The sequence below is a fragment of the Ammospiza nelsoni genome, chromosome 16 (assembly GCF_027579445.1).
Source record: "Ammospiza nelsoni isolate bAmmNel1 chromosome 16, bAmmNel1.pri, whole genome shotgun sequence".
In the NCBI taxonomy this organism is placed as follows: domain Eukaryota; kingdom Metazoa; phylum Chordata; class Aves; order Passeriformes; family Passerellidae; genus Ammospiza; species Ammospiza nelsoni.
In genome coordinates, this window is record NC_080648.1 from 12341686 (window position 1) to 12359218 (window position 17533).

Consider the following 17533-nt stretch of genomic DNA (forward strand, 5'->3'; position numbering starts at 1 on the left):
ACTTTGTAAACAAAACAAATCTCTTTGACTTAGGGCTCCCTTACAATGCCACAAGACTTCCTGCTTGCTTTAAAATAAAAGGTGTGAGGACAGAGGGCATTTAAAGCAATCAGTGGCTGATTAAGTAATTTTGACCAAATAGTAGTAAGTGAAGCACAATTAAATCATGTGTAGCATAAGTTTGAGCACATTTATTATGCACAGTATAAATTTTCCTCATCAGACACTTGAAATAAAATTATCAAATGTTTCTTTAATAGCAACATAAGAAAAGATGATCAGAACTATGTGATAGCTTTACCTCATATTTTTACAAAATATCTCATTGTGAGGCTGTAAAGAGGAGTCTGAGGCATCCTTATATTGAGGAAGCAACACAATGAGGTAAAGAGGAGCCTTGGTTAACTCTTATGTTCCCAGTAACAAAACTTTTATGCCCTATTCTTCAGCTGCATTGGGAAAAAATATTATTTTAATGCTTAGAATTCTGCTTCTATTCAAGACTACCTTTTCCACCTTTACTCTAATATTGGGTAGTTAATGAAAGGCAGAAAATCACTATCAAGTCTCACTCCTGTCAAGAGGTGTATTCATATACTCAACTGCAAGACAGCAACATGCAGAGATGAGCTATTTCCTTACGAAGAGCCCAATACTGCCGGAGTCCACAAGATGGAGCAGAACTTAACTCTAGCAGCCTTTAGCAAAAGTAGCTTAAAGCCTATACTTAGCTCATCTGAATCATGGATGAATAAGAGGCTGCTGATCTCTGAATCCTCAACAAAAATACAAGAGCTTCCGTGTGCTTTGTGTAACATAAGTTGTTAAATTTTCAGTGTCGAAGAAGCCAAGAAGACAGAATCAATCATAAAGTAGCTTATATTAGGAAAAAAATATATATATATAGCTCTGAAGATTCATATTGCTGCAAGACTAAATTGACCTTCAACTCTCCTATTGTAGCCTCCTTCTCCTATTTCTTTAAAAAAAAAAAAAAAAAAAAAAACAAAAAAAAAAAAAAAAAAAAAAAAAAAAACACCCAAAAGACTTTCCTCTATGTAGCACAAAAAGCTCGTAGGCAGCATCCACTACCTCGTGACTAAACAAGTGACACATCTCAAGCACACGCAGCTGCTGCATGGAAAAACAGTTAACAGACCATACATCAGCGGGCTACATCAATATTTGAGGCACACAGCAAGATCAAATTTTCATAGTGGGGCAATTTCAGTTCCCTTTCGTGATACATCTTTCTACCCAACCCAGCCCATAAACATTAATGAAGTGGCTTTGCAGAGTAGTTGTTTTCATGTCAGTGACGAGGACAATTCCTTTTCACAGCAGTGCACCTGTCATACCAATCCTCCACTTCAAATCACAGCGACTTGATTCGCAGGCAGAGTAATAGAGATCTCGTTAAGCTGTCACAACTGAACTGTGCAAATCTGAGACGTCAAAACACATTAATTTTTTTATTGAAAACTATGTCTGGGGACACAGCAGTAAAAACGTATACTTTTTGTTCCTTTCCTAACTTGTTCAAAGGTGAACTCTTTCCTCGTCTTCCACGCCCTTTAACTCCGAACGCCAAGCGCAGTGTTCTGTCCCGGCCAGGCCTGTGTTACAGCCCTGCCTCTGTGTGCAGGGGCTTCACGCTGCCTGCGGGACGTGCCCTGGTTGCCGGGACGTGCCCCGGTTCCCGGACGTGCCCCGGTTCCCGGGATCTGCCCCGGTTCCCGGTCCCTTCCCGGCCCCCGGTCCCTGCCCAGGCCCTCACCCGGGGCGGGGGCGGCTCCCGAGCCGCGGTCATGTGAGCCGTACAAGATGGCTGCCGGGGAGCGCCGCGCCGCGCCCGCCGCGGGAAAGGAGGAAGACTTTGAGATTATTGACAGAAAACAGCTCCCTGACGCGGCCGAGCTGAGGAACGAGGAGAAGGCGAAACCGGAGGAAGCGCGGTGGTCTGCTCCCATCTTGTCTCTGGCCAGGAAAGCCTCGGAAAACTTAGCGCTGGGCTATGGCAGCGCCCTGAAGTCCGCATCCCTGGTGGGGTTGGTGTCCAAGCCCGGCAGCAGTGACAGCCCGGCAAAGACAAGTACGGCTCCGCTTCTTTAGTAAACTCGCTTTTGTGGTGCGCAAATGAGTTCGCTCCCGTAAGTGCTGCTGGGTCGTGTCAGTGGTGCATGGGTGTTACTTTGGATTCCTTTTTTTTTTTTTTTTAAGATGCTGCAGTTTTGTATTGAAGTAAAATTAAAGAAGTGACAGAGATATAGAATTTAAGAAATGCGTTATAACCAGAAGAAGCCTAAACTCTTATATATGAAAAAATTTACTTTTGTTTTATTTGCTGCCTTTTCTCCTTCTCCTTAAAGGTCTAGCAGCCTGGCTGCACTGAGGGATCTCTCAAAATTCCACATCCTCCCTCGAGTGCTGTTGGTTCCAGGAAGGAATCTCTGTACCTTTCATGTCAGAGACCAGCCCAGCAAACTAAGTTACAGATTTGTTATAAATTACTTTTTAACTGCGCTAAAACTGCCTTCAGTTTAACCTCAGATTGCTTTGTTCAACATCGACATTTGTAGATCTAGCAGCCCTACAGATTTGTGGAACAGATATCTTAGAACTGAATTTAAATGGCTTTAATTGAATCATATGGAAAATAAATCTCAGCAATATTTATAATGTGGGGGGAAAACCCCAAACCCATTCGAATGCAGCAGAAACTGGGCCTGGAGCCTTGTACTCCAGAGTCTCAGACTGGTGCTGAATTGTTCTGGAGCACTGGAGCTCAGTTTTGCTCTGTTTGGTGCTGACCTTTTTGTTTTTAACGGTACTGAGTACTCAAAGGGAAGTTCCATGCAGTTGAGTCGTGACAGCGTGGGGCAATGTTACTGCTGAGGGACTTCTTCATTTTTTTTTTGTGAAAATTCCTCAATGTTGCATAGTCAGAGTTGAAGATTAATTGTCCTGAAAAAGTAGAATCTTTTCTTCTCCTGTATCCCAAAGTCTTACACCAAACTTCCCAAGGTTTGTTTCCTGAGTGCCCATCTTGTGCACCTAGGATCTAACCTGAAAATGTGCAGAATATCCCAGTTTCTTTGTTTGCTTTTGGAACTAATGCTATGGATAGATGTAATTGAAAGCAACACACAGCATTTGCCAAGGGGCAGGGAAAAAAATATTCTCCTACCTGAAATGAAGCTCCCACATTTCACAGAACTTTTACCATCATCTTTCCCCTTCTTCCTTGTAAAATAAGGGAACACACCACAACCTTCCTATGTTGTTCAAAGGATTTGGATAATATGTTGATAAGTTTTGTGGAAAATTCTGTATGAAAAATCAGTTAATAACTTGTATATGAAATGTGAACAGGTGCTAAGGCACCTGTTCTGCCTGTTCAATATTACTTACCTTTGACCAAGCACTTAAATATTAAAGCAGCCATGTTTAAGAAATAGGCCAAGGCCTGCAAGACCACTTGTGGAAAATTTGGAGCTTGTTGCCTGCTGTAATCTTTTTTCAGAGATTTTATAACTTCTGTCTGCTTCTTCAGATCTGTTGATCACATGTTCTAAACACGTAAACCCCATCCTAAAACCAGTGTCTGCCACTGTGTCCTGCCTTGCAGAGAGGCCAGAAGCTTCAAATCTAAAGAAAACGAATCAAGAAAGACTTGCAGTCCCAAAGACCAAGGGATGGAGAACTGTGAGCTTTCCTTTGTGCTTCAGTGTTTTCTGACTTCAAAGTGTGCTCAATAATTACAGTAAACATGGCGTGTGGCTTCAAAAAGATGTTGAAATAAATCTCTTGAGTTGAATAAGATACAAAACTGTGTGACTGCATTCTTAAAGATTGCAGCATCACATCTCTGATCTTTTGCACTGGGGTAACCTGATTCCTAATCTTTAAAGCTTGGCTTTGGTAGTGTGGCTAATACCTGTTTAATTTGCATGTATCAGCCTCCACAGTTTTGCAAAAGATGTACTTGAATGTGTAAATTTGCAACGGCCTAAAAAATATTGTTCAAGTAATTATTTAACTTAATGGAAACTGATATTAAGACACTTATCAGTTTAAAATTGTTTTCATAAAGAGATTTTTATTCATGGTATTTTATTTTTTTAAGTCTTGTGGGTAATATATGTATCTTGAGCAAGGTGTAGAGGCAAAGTATTCCTGGTAAGTAAAAATTCAAATTCAAAAAACCATCAAAATGGTTAACATTGCTTTGGAACACCCCAGAGTTTCTGGTTTTCTGTTTGTGCAGCTTCTTTTCTGTTCCTAATGTGTAACCTGACAATATTGAGATCAAAAATCTAAATATTATGGTGCTTTTAATGTCAACACATGGCCTATAGTTTTGAGGCTATAGGCAATATACAGTATACTCCCTCTGTATATATGTATATCTGTAATATAATGTATACTGATTATATACTATATATATTACTGTATATAGTATATATACAATGAGCTATAGAGTAGCATGCAGAGATGACAGCATTTTGTGTGTGTTGTGGTTATTAAGGTCAGTTAGATTAGAATGACTCTGATTTCCCTCTTCTGACACAAGGAGGAGTTTTGCTCACTTTTAACCCTGAATTAACATTGTGTGCAAAAAAAGGAAAATGCTGGAGAGACTTTGCACGATCTTAAAAACATTGTTAACCATCTTGGGTGTGACTGACGCAGGGCTGGGGCTTCTGCCACTGCTTTTTCTGCAGAGTGTGCCCATGTTTGACCCACAGGTGACAGCAAGATTGTCCTGCTGAAACAGCAGTGGCTTAAAACATGATTTTGGTGGCCACTGGGCTGCGGTAGGCAGCTCCTGTCAGAGCCTGTAGGTGACTTAAGAAGCAAGGGAGCTGGTCCTGGTCCCACTCCCCCTGTTGTCCCAAAACAGGTTCTTTCACTTGGTCTGCAAGAGGCCAATCCATGCATGGAGTGGAGGGATTTGATTGATTTATGGTTTTGCACAGAAAGGGGGCTGGGTGGCAAATCCAGAAAGCCATCACAACTACCAAAACTTTTCAGTATTTTAGGCACTAGGCATTAATGTTCATTGGTTACAAATTCACTAGCTCTCTTATGAATTACCATTCTATCTTCTTTTGGTCAATGATATCCTCACTTCCCGTGCTCATTAGTCTGCATGCTCAGGCTATCTGTTCTTTTGGGTCAGTGAGTTTCTTGGGTCAGTGGTCACAATCTGCCCCTGCCAGAATTACCTTCTACCCAGTCAGAGCTGATTGAGCACAGTTGCTACCTTGGCTTTATGAGCTTCTTCCTTATCTGGGGAGTTCTGCCAAATGTCATAAAATCCTAGAATATGCTGGGCTGGAAAGGACCCACTAGGATCGTTGAGTCCAACACCTAGCCCTATACAGGAGCATCCCCAGGGGTCACACCATGAGTCTGAAAGTGTTGTGCAAATGCTCCTTGAGCTCTGTCAGGCGTGGTGCTGTTACCACTGCCATCAGGAGCAGGAACCTTTTCCTGATCTCAGCCTAAACCTCCCTGACTCAGCCTCAGGCCGTCCTTGCAGCACATAAATTCTGTATCCTTTGAGTCCACTATCAGTGCTACATCCTTTTATTAACCTCCCCTAGGCCTCGGGTCGCTGAAGCATGTCCAACCCTAAACCTTATCAAGGCAATTCTACCTACCAGTGATTCGCCTTTGTAACACCTGGGCGTCACGTACACCTTGCTCGTTAGCGGATATTCCGCGGCTTAAATCACGCTGATTATTGCTTAGGCTTGAAATCGAACAAAGATCGAGAAACATCCTTTCTTTAAGTAAATCTGTACATAATTCCGCGTTTTACAACGCGCCCCGGCCGGGCCGGGCCGAGCCCGCCCCGCGCCCCTGGCACGGCTCTAAGATGGCGGCCGGCCCGCCCCCGGCCCCGCCGCGCGCGCCGTAGCCGTGGTAACCGGCGGGCCGGGCTCCCTCAGCCCCGGGGCCCCGGCCCGGCCCCGCCGCTCAGGTACGAACCCCGCGGCCCGGGGCTGGGGCCGTGTCCCCCCCACCGGGGCCGGGCGCGGCGCTGGGGGGAGGTTTACCCAGCTCGCCCCCGCCGCAGGATGGAGGCCCGGCTGGGGCACCGCGGCCAGGGGTCTTTAAGAGCTGCGCAGCGTCTCCGTGCAGATTGTCCCCAGGTACTCGGCTCTGGGGAGGCCACACCGCGAGTGCTGTGATCAGCTCGGGGCCCCTCTGTTCAGGAGGGACATTGAGGCTGCAGCGGGCCCAGAGAAGGCAGCAGGGCTGGGGAAGGTTCTGGAGCACAGATCCTATGAGGAGCGGCTGAGGGAGTGGGGGTGTTTAGTCTGGAGAAAAGGAGAATCAGGGTGATAACCTTATCGCTCTACAATCCCTGACAGGAGGCTGTAGCCAGGTGGGGGTCGAGCTCTTCTCCCAGACAACAAGTGATAAGATTGCAGCATATAATGTTATGCTGCGCCAGGCGAGGTTTAGGTTGGACATAAGGAAATATTTCTTCACAGAAAGGTGGTTTATTATAGATTGGAAGGGGCAGCCCAGGCAGATGGTGGAGTCACTGTCCCTGGAGCTGTTTAAAGAAAAACTGGATCTGGCTCTCAGTGCCCTGGCCTAGTTTCATCATACATTGGACTCGATGATCTCAGAGGTCTTTTCCAGCCTATTTGATTCTGGGACTGTAAAGCAGCTTTCCTTTCCCCACCCATGTGCCCCCAGGTACACGGTGTCACACCATGGAGGAGCGTGCCAACCTCATGAACATGATGAAGCTCAGCATCAAAATCCTCATCCAGTCAGCCCTGAGCCTGGGCCGGACCCTGGACTCTGATTTCCCACCACTGCAGCAGTTCTTCGTGGTGCTGGAACACTGCCTCAAGCACGGGCTCAAAGGTGGGCACTGGCTGCCAGGCTGAGGAGAGGCAGGTCAAGGAGTCTGTCATGTCTCCAGCTTGACTTCTGAATGACATTATTAATTCTGTAAACATGATGCTGATCAGTAATGCAGATATAACTATGTGGTTACCCTTGTACACCCTGTATTTTGTGCCTCCTTAATTGTCAGAGTATTTTAATGCCCCCTTTCTGCAGACATGTTATAAGCTGATAAAACAAATTAACAAAGTAAATTTTGTCTAAAATTCTAGACTTGGAAGCCTGTCATTTTTCCTCACAAATCTCTCTGTATGCTCCCTTTAGTGAAGAAGAGTTTTATTGGACAGAACAAATCATTTTTTGGTCCTTTGGAGCTAGTGGAAAAACTTTGTCCTGAAGCATCAGATATAGCAACCAGTGTTAAAAATCTGCCAGAGTTGAAGTAAGTTAATTGTTGGGGATGATGCATTTTGCTCATACTGCTGGGAAAAGGAATCCTTCGTGTAGTCTCTTGGCTTCCTTAACAAGCTCTTGTTCCCAAAGAAAAAAAATAGGGTGTGTAGGAGGCATTGACTTCTTGAAGAGATAAGGAGGATATCTCAAAATATTCCGAGTTTCTGATTCAAACAATGCTGTCAGATTGAAAACAGCATTTGGAAACTTTAATAACATTGCTAAAAATAACTTAAGTATTCACAGGTATTTTTTCCTCTTCTTTCCCCCCTTTTCATGATTTTGTATAATTTTGTGTGTGTGTTGAAAGTATTTGGTTTGAGTGATTCAGGATGATTGAGATAGATTTGATTTTTTTAATACTAGGATGTATTAATGGTTGGATTATGGTGGTAGTTGGCAATATGTATGGGTTTTCAAGTTAAGAAGACTTTACAATATACTTTCCCCAAAGAAAGGAATATACTTAAATGTTTTTGTGTTCTGGAAACAACAGTTCATTTCCCCAGAGATTTGTTGTTGTTTTTTAGTGACCAATGTCCTTCCTCTCACTTTGTAAACCAAGAATTTTGAATCGCACAAATTTGGTTAATAAAACACCTTGGTTTTACCAAAACATGCATTTTTTCATTTTAGGACTGCTGTGGGCAGAGGGAGGGCTTGGCTTTATCTAGCACTCATGCAAAAGAAACTGGCAGATTACCTCAAAGTACTCCTGGACCATAAGCATCTGTTAAGGTAACAGCACAGATTCCTGAATATTCCTGAAACATTGACAGCCCGTGTGGCTCCAGGGAGAGTCATTAATTGACCAGTTTAAGCTTGTTCTTGCAGCCTGCAGAAGAGCAAGTGGTTAATTGTTTTTGCAGTGAATCTACAAAGGAACTTGCAGAGTATTTTCTGAGAGAGTTCTAAATCTTCTGCCTTATGCAATAAATAAGTGAGAACCCAGCTGAGTTTTGTAAAGGCTGCATTACTGTTTATATGATTTCAGTGATGGAAGTGCCATTATAACTGTTTGATGTGCAGTGGTGCCTTGTTCTGTTTGTTCCAGTGAATTTTATGAACCTGATGCGTTGATGATGGAGGAGGAAGGGGCAGTTATTGTGGGTCTGCTGGTTGGGCTGAATGTTATTGATGCAAACCTCTGCTTGAAAGGAGAAGACTTGGATTCCCAGGTGAAGATTAAAGCTTAAATAGGATCAGTTGGTATTGGATTCTAGTAGAATTAAGTACATCTATAAATACTTTATTGAGATGGGTCCAGATTTCTTTCCAACATGGCCTGTGTAGAAGCTGGTTGTGTTTCCCTCAGTGAATTAAAAGAAAGTACATAAGTAACAGTTTATGGAAACACTGTCAAAACTAATAACTGCAAGGAAACTGTTCACACATAATATGGTTACTTTGATGCTTTTATGACAAATGTTAGCTTGTATGCTTGCATCAGCTAGGAAGAATATAAGTATTATTTGTCTCTCTAAACCTAAACTTCAGATTTTTATCATTTTCCAAATATACAGTAATGCCTACTTCTACACATAATTGCACTGTGAAGGTGTGTTAATATCTTAAATATGTTTTTCAGGTTGGAGTGATTGATTTTTCCTTGTACCTTAAGGAAACACAGGACAGTGATGGCAAACAGTATGTATGGTGAATTAATAATTCTAAATCATTACCATTTTTGTAGAACAAACCTGTCAGACAGTCTGTGGGAGGATGGGAGTGGTGGAGATTTCAAACGATTAATCATCCAAAACAGAGAACCCAAACCAGATTTTGTTACCTAAATAAAAGTAATATCTTTCAGAGACTGAATTTGTGGTAGTTTTAACAACAATTTGGAGAGTTTGAGTCTTGAGCTGGGTCCAAATTAAAAGTACACAAAATATTAGATTGTGGTTTTATTTGGTTTTAGAAGAGATGATTTGCCAAGTCACCCATTGCCAACTCACTGCTTTGTTTCTAAGCACAGTTTCAGAAACCCTCTCAACTAAGCAGCTGTCTTTGAGGGAGAGATCAGTTATGGAGGAAAAAATGTGATTTTAAGTGAAATATTAGATTTGAGACTGCAGTTTGCAACACAGATCAGGTCTTCTAAGGTCTTCTAAGACCTGTAGCAAATGAAGGGATCTTCATATTTTATGTGCTTCTGTCACTTCAGAGCACTTCACTGGAGCTGCTGAGAAGCAGCCAAGCAGCTGCTTCACCTTCCTGGTGCTTCTGATCCAGCTCAGACACAAGTATTTTTATAAGGAAAGGATAAAAGATTTTAGATCTGTTTCCTGGTATATGCTGAAAGCCCTAGTACAGAATAGCACTTTAAAATGAATGAGTTTCTTCTCAAGCAATACATTCTCACTTTTACAACTAGAGATGGAGGGATTACAGCTGTCCTTGACCAGAAGCATTATGTGGAAGAACTGAACCGACATCTAAGGTGGGATTTTAATCTGTTCTCATATACAACACTTGTCCTCTTTAGCTTTTCCAGCATGACTTTGAATGTCTCTGCTGCCAGTCTTGTAGATTTTTGTTTGATATTGAAACGCCTTTTCTGATTATTTCCCAAAAGTCTTCATTTCATTTTGTAGTCCTGCTCTTCCGCGGGTACATGCAATGTGGAAAGCAAGTGTGTGTAATAGTTTACTTTTTTGAGAGTGATTAACACAACACTTTGGAACTAATTTTTTCAAGAGAAACTATTCCAAGTGCATCTGGAAATTCATTCCTTGGAGGAAGAGTCTCTACTCTTCCCCCATAGGTTGCTCAGTGGGACAAGCAGGCCTCCCTTACCTTCTTGAGCTGGAGAGGTGTTACAACTGTGAAAGCTAAGCCAGAACAGGGCTGCCAGCAGAAGGACATGGTCCTCTCAGTGCTTGAGAAGGACAGTTGTTCTTCCTCTGAGTTTTTCCCCAGCTCACCAAAGTACTTCATTGTTAACAAATGCAAGATGGTAAAAATACCATTGAGGTTAGGAGTTAAAGTTGAACATTGACAATTCATTTATTGTTTTATGCATCTCTCTTCCTTGCTGCAGTTGCACGGTTGCAGATCTCCAGAACAAAATAGACTGTTTAGAAAAGACCAATTCAAAACTCCAAGAAGAGGTTTGTATCTGGTCTGTTAAATATTTCTCACAGCTCTTCTCCATGAGAGAAAAAAGTCCCTAAGACCTTACACGTAAAAGAGAGACTTGAATAGATACTGGTGAGCTGGGGGGGCTGGACAGACTGGCATGGGTTGGTGTGAGTTCAAGTTCATACCACAGATCCAGGATGGATTTTAGCCTTTTACATTATGGTGCATTTCTTTACTCATTTAATACTTAAAAATAATTGGTGAGGGTGTGAAGCAGAAGTTGGTGAACAAATGTTGGTGGGCACATTAATTTTGGCTGACGGTGGGTATGGCTGCAGAAGGGTCAGGCAGCTGCTGGGGAGAGCAGAAGGGGAAGCGAGCAGCACAGCTGCTGCAGAGACTGAGCTGCTGACTTCAGAATTGCTCCAGATGCTGCATGATTGCACAGTGATTAAATATAGATCTGTTCTCTTCACACAGCTTGCAGCAGCTACTGACCGAATTGGATCCCTTCAGGAGGAGCAGCAGCAGCTAAAACAGCAGAATGAATTAATTCGTGAACGGAGTGAAAAAAGTGTAGAGGTGGGACAGCTGTTTAGGGAGGATGAGGATCCTTAAAATAAGTGATCTCTTTTGGTCAGCTGTAGTGAGTTCTCCTGAGCCCACTGTGCACTGGAATGCTCAGCACAGCTGAGCACCTTGCTATTCAGGTCACTGGGTTTGGGTGTTGTATGCTCAGGCATTAGATTTTACTGTTCTTTACTACACACCCAAAATACACTTGCTGAAGGAAGAACAAATTCAAAGTATTAGAAATATTAAAGTAAAAAGTGTAAAGTATTGAAGTATTTTTATCATTGCTGTATCTTTGAAATTTCAGCTAACTAATGTTCATGAGATCATTGTTTGTAAAACAGTAGGATTTTACTTGAAATAGCACATTGAAATACTGTGTTACACACAAGAATTAAAGAGATACTTTAAATACTTTGTGATCTTATGTAGCTGATGTTTCTTGTAGGTAACAAAAGAGGATACAAAAGTAGAATTGGATACTTACAAGCAATCTCGCCAGGGCCTTGATGAAATGTACAGCGATGTTTGGAAGCAGTTGAAAGAAGAAAAAAAAATCAGGCTGGTAAGGAAACTTAACTATAGAAAGTGAAGTGAAGGACACAGGATTCAGCCTGTGGTAACATTACAAATACAAGATGACAGCTATGCACCTTTTGCAGCTGTCCAGAATTCATAGAGCAATTGCAAGCAAGATGAGGGGATTGGTCATTAACAGTGTCTGGAATGTTGGAAATAAAAGGCCTCTTTTTAAGAAACCACTGGCATTATCATAGCAGAGAGACAGTTTGTGTATGGGATTGTCTGGGTTTTATCCCTGACCTATGGCTACGTAGCTGTAACTAGGAAATTCCATCTCTTTGTAAGGAACTAGAGAAAGAGTTGGAGCTACAAATTGGAATGAAAACAGAAATGGAAATTGCCATGAAACTTCTGGAAAAAGATACTCATGAAAAACAAGACACTTTAGTTGCCCTTCGCCAACAGTTAGAAGAAGTGAAGGCCATTAACTTGCAGATGTTTCACAAATCCCAGGTGTGTACTGGGGGCTGGGGATGGTTTGTGGGGTTTCTCTTCTTTGGGTGGATTGTGGTTTAACCTTTTTTTCAGTTGAATTGTGTGATAGGCATTTCTACAAGGCAGCCATGGTGTAGCAGTGCTCACATAAAATATACAGAGCTTGTTTCCATTAATGAAACAAAAGTTTAACTAAGCTCTCCATGCATGAAGTAAAAGTTCAGCAAGCCTTCCTCTCCCACACCTGGTTCCAGAAATCCAGGGAGGATTTCTCTCAATTTTATGGCCTATTCCTTGATGCCTGTTCAGGCTTTACCCAGGTCCTTGACTCCTTCCCAGACACTTGCAAATCAGCAAAAGCCCCATGCTAAGGTGTGCCTTTGCTTTTGAAAGCAGTATTTTTGGGGTTTTTTTTTTGCTTCGTGGTTCCATGCCCACTGAGTGCAGTGTTATGTTCAAATCATCATTGGTATTCTTACCCTGTCAATTTAATCTGGTTTTATTTCTTCAGGCTTTTTCTGAAGAGAACATTTTTGGCTTGTAGCTGATCTCATAGGTCAAAACATAGTTAAGGTGGTTTGGGTTTTTTCTCTGGTTGTAACAAAACAATTGGAGCAATGTCTGCTCTGGAATTATCAGCATTTTGTTTGCACATTCCAGTCAGACCCAGGCATGGCCTTTAGCAAGGTGAACATTCTTTTTCTGGTGGCAGACTTTAAACACTGTTCACTATTTCCTACAGAATGCAGAGTGTTCATTACAAGAGAAAACAGAAGCAATATCTTCTTTTGAAGGAAAAACAAATGAGATGATGTCCTCTATGAAACAAATGGAAAAGAGGTAATAATTGCAAGATAAGAAAGGCAACACTGAAGTCAGTAGAAGGTTTCCAGTACAAACCTTTACAGGATGACCTTCCATATGCCCCACAGACATTTGGGCCTGTGTGCCAGCATGAGCTTTTTTACTTTCTCCTCTTCATCTCTCTGTGCTTGCTGTTCTCTTCCCAGGCAAACATGTCCATAACTGGCCCACTGGAAAACCACAGCTCTTTCCATAACAGGCTATTGAAAAGCATGTTAACTTCACTTTAAGAACAGATGTGACTTTGCTTTTGGGTTTTTTTCAGAAACAACTGCTTTCGAAAGTCTTTTTTTCCTCCACTAGCATTTTCAGTTCAAGCTTTTATAAAGATCCCTGTGGTAACTCTAAAAGAAGAGGGGGAGAGGGTGCAGGGAAGGAGTGAATTGAAAACAAATGTCTGTGTTCCTTCCTGTGCAGGCTGCAGGAGGCAGAGAAGGCCAGGCAGGCAGCAGAGGAGCGGTGCAATAAGATGAAGCAGGAGCTGGCTGGGAAGCTCAACTCATGTCGGCAGCAGATGGCCCAGCTGGACAGCAAATGGTATTTAATCTGAGCAGGTGTTTTCCTTCCCTTTGCTGTTTCTTTAAGAAGTGTTTTCTATTCCTTTTATGCTCAGGTCTAACGAGGGGTGGAGTTTGAAATTCTGTTGGCTTCAACATTGACAGACAGGAGCCAGGGAAGCACAGCACTTTTGTACAGTGTGCAGTTAGCATCAGGATTTTGACATGTTTTTTCCAGAACATCTAATTTAGAGCACAGAGTAGCAGCAAATATCTGCCCATTCCGACTAGCAATGGAGCTTTCAATTGCTTTTTTAATAAATCAGGAGATAGGTATGGTCATACTTGTAGGCTGAGCATAGAACTGACTGTCATCCAAAGGGACTGGGATTTTTGAAGGGACTTATGGGTGTTTTCTCAGGGAATGTTAATCCTCTAAAGATTTCTAAGGCCAATAGAAAAATCTTCTTTCACTGTTCAGACTGCAGGGTAGAGTGTCCCTTTTAAACACAACAGTTTAAACACAGGTAGTGACATATTAACCTGTGGGGATTGGTTTCTTTGGGGGTCTTTTGGCTGGCTGTTTTTCTTCTAGCCCTTCATTGATGTTTGTTTTCTATGACTTGAAAATGTTAACATATGTTAAATGTTAACAGCGTTAACATTTTTGACGTCTGCTGCCTGTTCTTTCCTTTCCCAGAACACCACTCTAATTTTGCCCTCTTTTGGACAAGATTTCTACTTCTCACATTGTTGCTATCCTTAAGTGCTATAGGATATTCTTCTGCTGCAGGTTTTTTTTAGAATGAATTATTTTTAAATAGCTCAACTCTGGAAAAGGAGTTAAAATCCGAAAAGGAACAGAGACAAACTTTGCAAAAAGAACTGCACCAAGAGAAGGATGCTACCACTCTGCTTAAAACAGAATTGCAACAGATGGAAGGACTGAAAAAGGTATGCACAGTTTCAAGCATTCAGAACAACTGAATGTGAGTTATTTTTTAAGCATGAACATTCTTTTTAACCTAAAGAGGATTTGCTGACACGTATGGAGCAGTTTCTGAGGACACAGTTGTGCGCCTGTACCCGTCTATGTGCTCCTGTGTTGGCACAGGACTGCCATTTTCCAGCTATGTTTAAGGATGGTCAAAGCCTGAAAATCTTCCTTTTCTTGGTAAATATGGTTAAATGATTCCATTGTTTGTGCAGAACCTGTGGGTAGTTCTCTCTTGTAATTTTAAAAATCAAGCCTTAGAAATAGGGGGATTTGCAAAGGAGCCGATTCTTGTGAACTGCTGGGTAGTTTGGGTAGACTGATCGAGGTTTAGGTCAAGCAGTGCAAAAAAAGTTTGATTTTGTGCTTGATTTTATAGGAGCTGAGAAAACTGCAAGATGAGAAGCAGCAGCTGAAGAAGGTCCGTGAGGAGCAGGAGCAAGCTCTTCAAGAAATGGGACTTCATCTCAGCCAGTAAGTTCTAGGGAACAGAACTCCTGTAAGTGATGTAAGCTGGAATATCAGACTAATACCAAGAATTTTAAACCTCATTTACTTATAAAAATCAATTGATGTTAGAATTTTAGTAGGCAATTACTATGTATGAGAAACTAAAGAGCCATGAAATGAAAGTGAGGGAGGATCTTGTCAGAGTGAGCTGGCTGAGAGGAAATATTAAAGGAAATGTTTCGTTCTTATAGTGGAACTGTGCTTTTCCTACATTCTTCTGTTTATACTGAAAAAGGGGCAAATCCTGAGCTGACAGAGTTTCCCAGTGATAGTGAGTGGTTCAGATGGGTAACAGGGAGCTGACTGAAGAATTGGGATTTGGTTTCAGTGGCTCAACAGTGGAATGGCAGGGAAAACCAAACACAACTAAATAAAAAGTCATGCAGGGCATAATTTCTTTTTTCCAGATCAAAGCTGAAGATGGAAGACATTAAAGAAGTAAATAAAGCACTAAAGGTACTCTCTCGTGGATATTTTGACTAAGCATAAGAATTTCATTTAACACCTTCAAATTTCACCATGGTTATTCTGCTTTAAAAGGTGGCTTTTGAAAAATACCAACAATGTTGGTAAAATGCCTCTAGGTTTATTTATATCTCCAGCGTGGTTTTCATACCAATTTTCCAGGGTCACACGTGGCTGAAGGATGATGAAGCAACTCACTGCAAACAATGTAAAAAGGAATTCTCCATCTCAAGAAGGAAGGTAATGTGGTTCAGCAGATTATTTTTAAATAATCCATGGAAAACAAAAGCGGTGCTGTTGCATACCTTGCTAGGAAAGACTGAACCCGTTCAATTCCAAATCTTGTTGGCATGATAAATATATAGGGAATAATTTGGCATTTACCACCCCAAAAGTAATACTGCCCCTGCTCCGGTGCTCTCAGTGGAGAGCTGCTGTGGCTGTGTTCAGGCTCCCTTTGCGGCTGAGCAGGCGCTGCTCAGTGCCCGGCCCGCGGTGGGTGTGCGACAGCGCGGGGACCCAGCAGGCGCGGGCGGGCAGCGCAGCCCCTCCCTCCGCGGCCAGGCCCGAACCCGCTCCGGCTCCTGTTCCCATTCCCGTTCCTGGCTGTCCCCGAGCCGGGCCCTGTGCTCGGCCCTGCGCAGGGGGAAGGGCTGCTGGGAGGGCTGGGCTTGGTGGCAAGTAGAGGGACTCAGTGGAGTCCAACACAGTTCCCAAGGTCTGACTTCTCTCTTCCTGATGCTGTTTGTAGGCAGCTGTGTTCATTCTGACTCTTTTTTGTAGCACCACTGCAGAAACTGCGGGGACATCTTCTGCAACACTTGTTCCAGTAACGAACTCGCGCTGCCATCCTACCCCAAACCCGTCCGTGTCTGTGATAATTGTCACACATTGCTGCTCCAGCAGTGCTCCTCTAACTCCTCCTAAGGCTCTCCCACCCTTGACAGAGCCACTTTAACATTGGAAAGTAGCCATTATTTTTTTAATTCTGAATTGCAGGTGTCTTCTGTGCAGCAGACTGGACTGGCTGGTCTGATAATTTCCACTGTAAGGGCAATGTAAATTAATTTGTAGGGATTGTGCAAACTAATGCTTCTCCAACTGAAGTAATTAAGGAGCTTGTATCAACTGTAATTTCCCCAAAAGCTCTATTTGAAACTAAGATTCATTTTTCTGATTTTTATAGATATTTGTATTAAAATTTGTATATGGCATTTATACATTTATTTGATCCCTGTAGACATCGTTGTCTCTGTGTACATGAACTTAATTTCTTTACCTTCACTGTAGGTGCTCCATGTGTTCCCCTGGCTTGTGTACAGTTTTGTATTTGCTCTAAGTCATTCAGAGAGGAAAAGGTCAATTTATGAATTGTCTATAGAAAGCTTTATAAGGAGTGTCAATGAATGTGCCTTCAGTTCACTGCAGAGTCAAAAACTGCACATTATACTTGTTCTGGAAGTCGCTGTGACCACCGTGCAGTAGTTACACAATAAAGTCTTTTGCAAAAACTGAAAGCAAGTGAAGTTCTAATTTTTAACATCTGTCAAGTCATAGACCCTGGAAAAGAATGTTTTTTAGCCATGCATATCCAGGGTTTAAGCTGAAAGTAGCAGATTGTGTTTGGGATACCTGACCAATGCTGTGGTATTCCCTGGAAGGTGCTGGATGAAGCCACTGCTCTGCAGCTGGAACTGCTTTCACCCTCTTCCAGAAAAAAAAAGGGCAGTGGCTCCAGTGGCTCACTGTGTCCAGCCCTGGGGCAGAGGGGAGCAGCTGCTGCTCCAGCCCTGGGGACCCCTGGTCCCTCTTCTGCCAGGCCTGGGCTTGGCTGTACCAGGGATCCCAAAGCAGTTTGTGCTCCTGTGCCAGTGCCAGGGCTGTCACCACACCAGCAGCATGGTGAAGGCAGCCCTGTCCCCAGGCAGCACCCAACAGGCCCCGTCTGTGCCCCAGGTGCCAGAGCAGCTCTTTAACCAAGTGAGCTTCTTGCAGAGGCTCCCTCCATGTGGAACAGTGCATACCCAGGGGTGATCCCCACTCTGCCCCAGCTCAGCCATGTGTCCCCTGAGCTGGGCTCAGTCAGCAATCCCCTCAGGAAGCAGGTTGTTTTCACCGCAGACAGCCATGGCCAAAATACCCAGTGTTCAGAATTCCACCCTTACAGCTCCTCTGCTACAAGAGAGGAGGACACTTTTATCAC

At 42.8% G+C, this 17533-nt stretch overlaps 1 protein-coding gene across 3 annotated transcripts; it reads left to right on the forward strand.

Moving 5' to 3' along the window:
- The first annotated feature begins 1824 nt into the window (after positions 1-1824).
- RUFY1 (RUN and FYVE domain containing 1) lies at positions 1825-16847 on the forward strand. 3 transcript variants are annotated; one of them, XM_059483308.1, is made up of 18 exons: positions 1825-2092; positions 6718-6891; positions 7198-7315; positions 7963-8064; positions 8381-8504; positions 8915-8973; positions 9704-9769; positions 10370-10439; positions 10891-10992; positions 11432-11548; positions 11851-12018; positions 12743-12840; positions 13282-13401; positions 14186-14315; positions 14735-14829; positions 15273-15321; positions 15493-15570; positions 16114-16847. In XM_059483308.1, exons 1-18 carry the CDS (start codon positions 1825-1827, stop codon positions 16255-16257), a joined length of 2082 nt encoding a protein of 693 aa, XP_059339291.1. In that variant the 3' UTR covers positions 16258-16847. The 3 variants fall into 3 exon arrangements, with proteins under 3 accessions (XP_059339291.1, XP_059339293.1, XP_059339292.1); XM_059483310.1 differs by having other exon boundaries at positions 1922-2150; XM_059483309.1 differs by lacking the exon at positions 1825-2092 and adding an exon at positions 5920-6161.
- Positions 16848-17533: the final 686 nt, after the last annotated feature.